The sequence below is a fragment of the Microtus ochrogaster genome, chromosome 2, assembly GCF_000317375.1.
Source record: "Microtus ochrogaster isolate Prairie Vole_2 chromosome 2, MicOch1.0, whole genome shotgun sequence".
Taxonomy (NCBI): Eukaryota; Metazoa; Chordata; class Mammalia; order Rodentia; family Cricetidae; genus Microtus; species Microtus ochrogaster.
In genome coordinates this window covers 45,275,100-45,276,274 of record NC_022010.1, presented here as the reverse complement: position 1 = coordinate 45,276,274, position 1,175 = coordinate 45,275,100, and the positions used below count along the sequence as shown (strand labels likewise).

At 33.3% G+C, this 1,175-nt stretch overlaps 1 protein-coding gene across 1 annotated transcript in view; it reads left to right on the top strand.

Moving 5' to 3' along the window:
- Positions 1-1,175, top strand: part of LOC101980291 (poly [ADP-ribose] polymerase 14-like) — a 144,309-nt gene that overhangs the window by 83,589 nt on the left and 59,545 nt on the right. Inside the window, 1 exon segment of the mRNA XM_013351166.1 lies at positions 522-554. Within this exon segment, the coding sequence (XP_013206620.1) occupies positions 522-554 (33 nt within the window).

The following is a 1,175-nucleotide window of genomic DNA, read 5'->3' as shown; positions in this document are numbered from 1 at the left end:
CTTGTGAGAGGAGATACACTCATGCATTAATGAAAGCAATGTAAATTAAGTTTTTCTGAAGGAAAATAGTACTTTATTGAAAGAATCATAACTATAACCAACCCTAACCAAGGGGTATATTTAACCTGAGGAAAAAATGTTTAATAAAAAAACCAAGAAAATGACACATAGCATGTTTATTTTATGATAGTAAAATGCAGGAAGAAAACTAAGATTCTTCTGACCATACAGATCATAGAAGGTAACTATAGTATATTAAAAGGGTATACTCCAGTGACATCCTAAAAGGATCAACATGAAAATGATACAAGAAATGCACAATATTTGGTTAAATAATGTTACCCCAAAAAAGAACCTACCAAGATGAACAGGTGCTGTGATTATACTTTAGAAGATCTATGAGATGAACACTCTCTAATTATACTTTAGAGAGATGGACATGTGCTCCAATTATACTTTAGAGAGATGGACACGTGCTCCAATTATACTTTAGAAGATTTATGAAGACCTGTGGGTCACAGGGAAGAAAGCAAATGGAGGGAATTTTCAAAATAGTTCGAGAACAACAGATCTGTACATTTTTCTGTAAAGTTGTTAAATATTAGATTTTTTAAAAAAAACATTCAATGCCATTATCATGAAATTTTCTTTGTAGGACCCTGACCTGCCTTAAAAAATAATTACTGCTTTTATAAACTCAGCATGTCAGTGGTTGACAGTGGTTCCATTTAGTTATCTGAACTTTATTGAAAAAATGTATATTGAGATAAGTATAAATTTTCACTGTGTAGCCATGTGTTGTTGTCAGACATGGGTCAAAGAATCCCAGGCTAATTCCAAGATAAAACAATTATATTTTCTTTATTATAAAGGACAAACTCACGAAACAGGAATGAGAAGTCCAAACTCAGCTGTATTGTGAGGGAACCATAGAGAGAGTGAACTCTGGGCAGGCCAGCGTTTTGCTTTGTGTACCCAAAAGGTCACAATCCTAACCTGGTCCCACCTCTTAAAGATCATTGGTTGACAGAGGTTCCTTATCACCTCCCCCTTTTGTCTAAATAAGGGAGTTCTAAACCTAATACAAAAGTATATACACTAGGAACAGATATCAAGTATAAAATTAGGATTATAATCAACATAAACAATATTGAGCAAGAAACACATGTTAAATG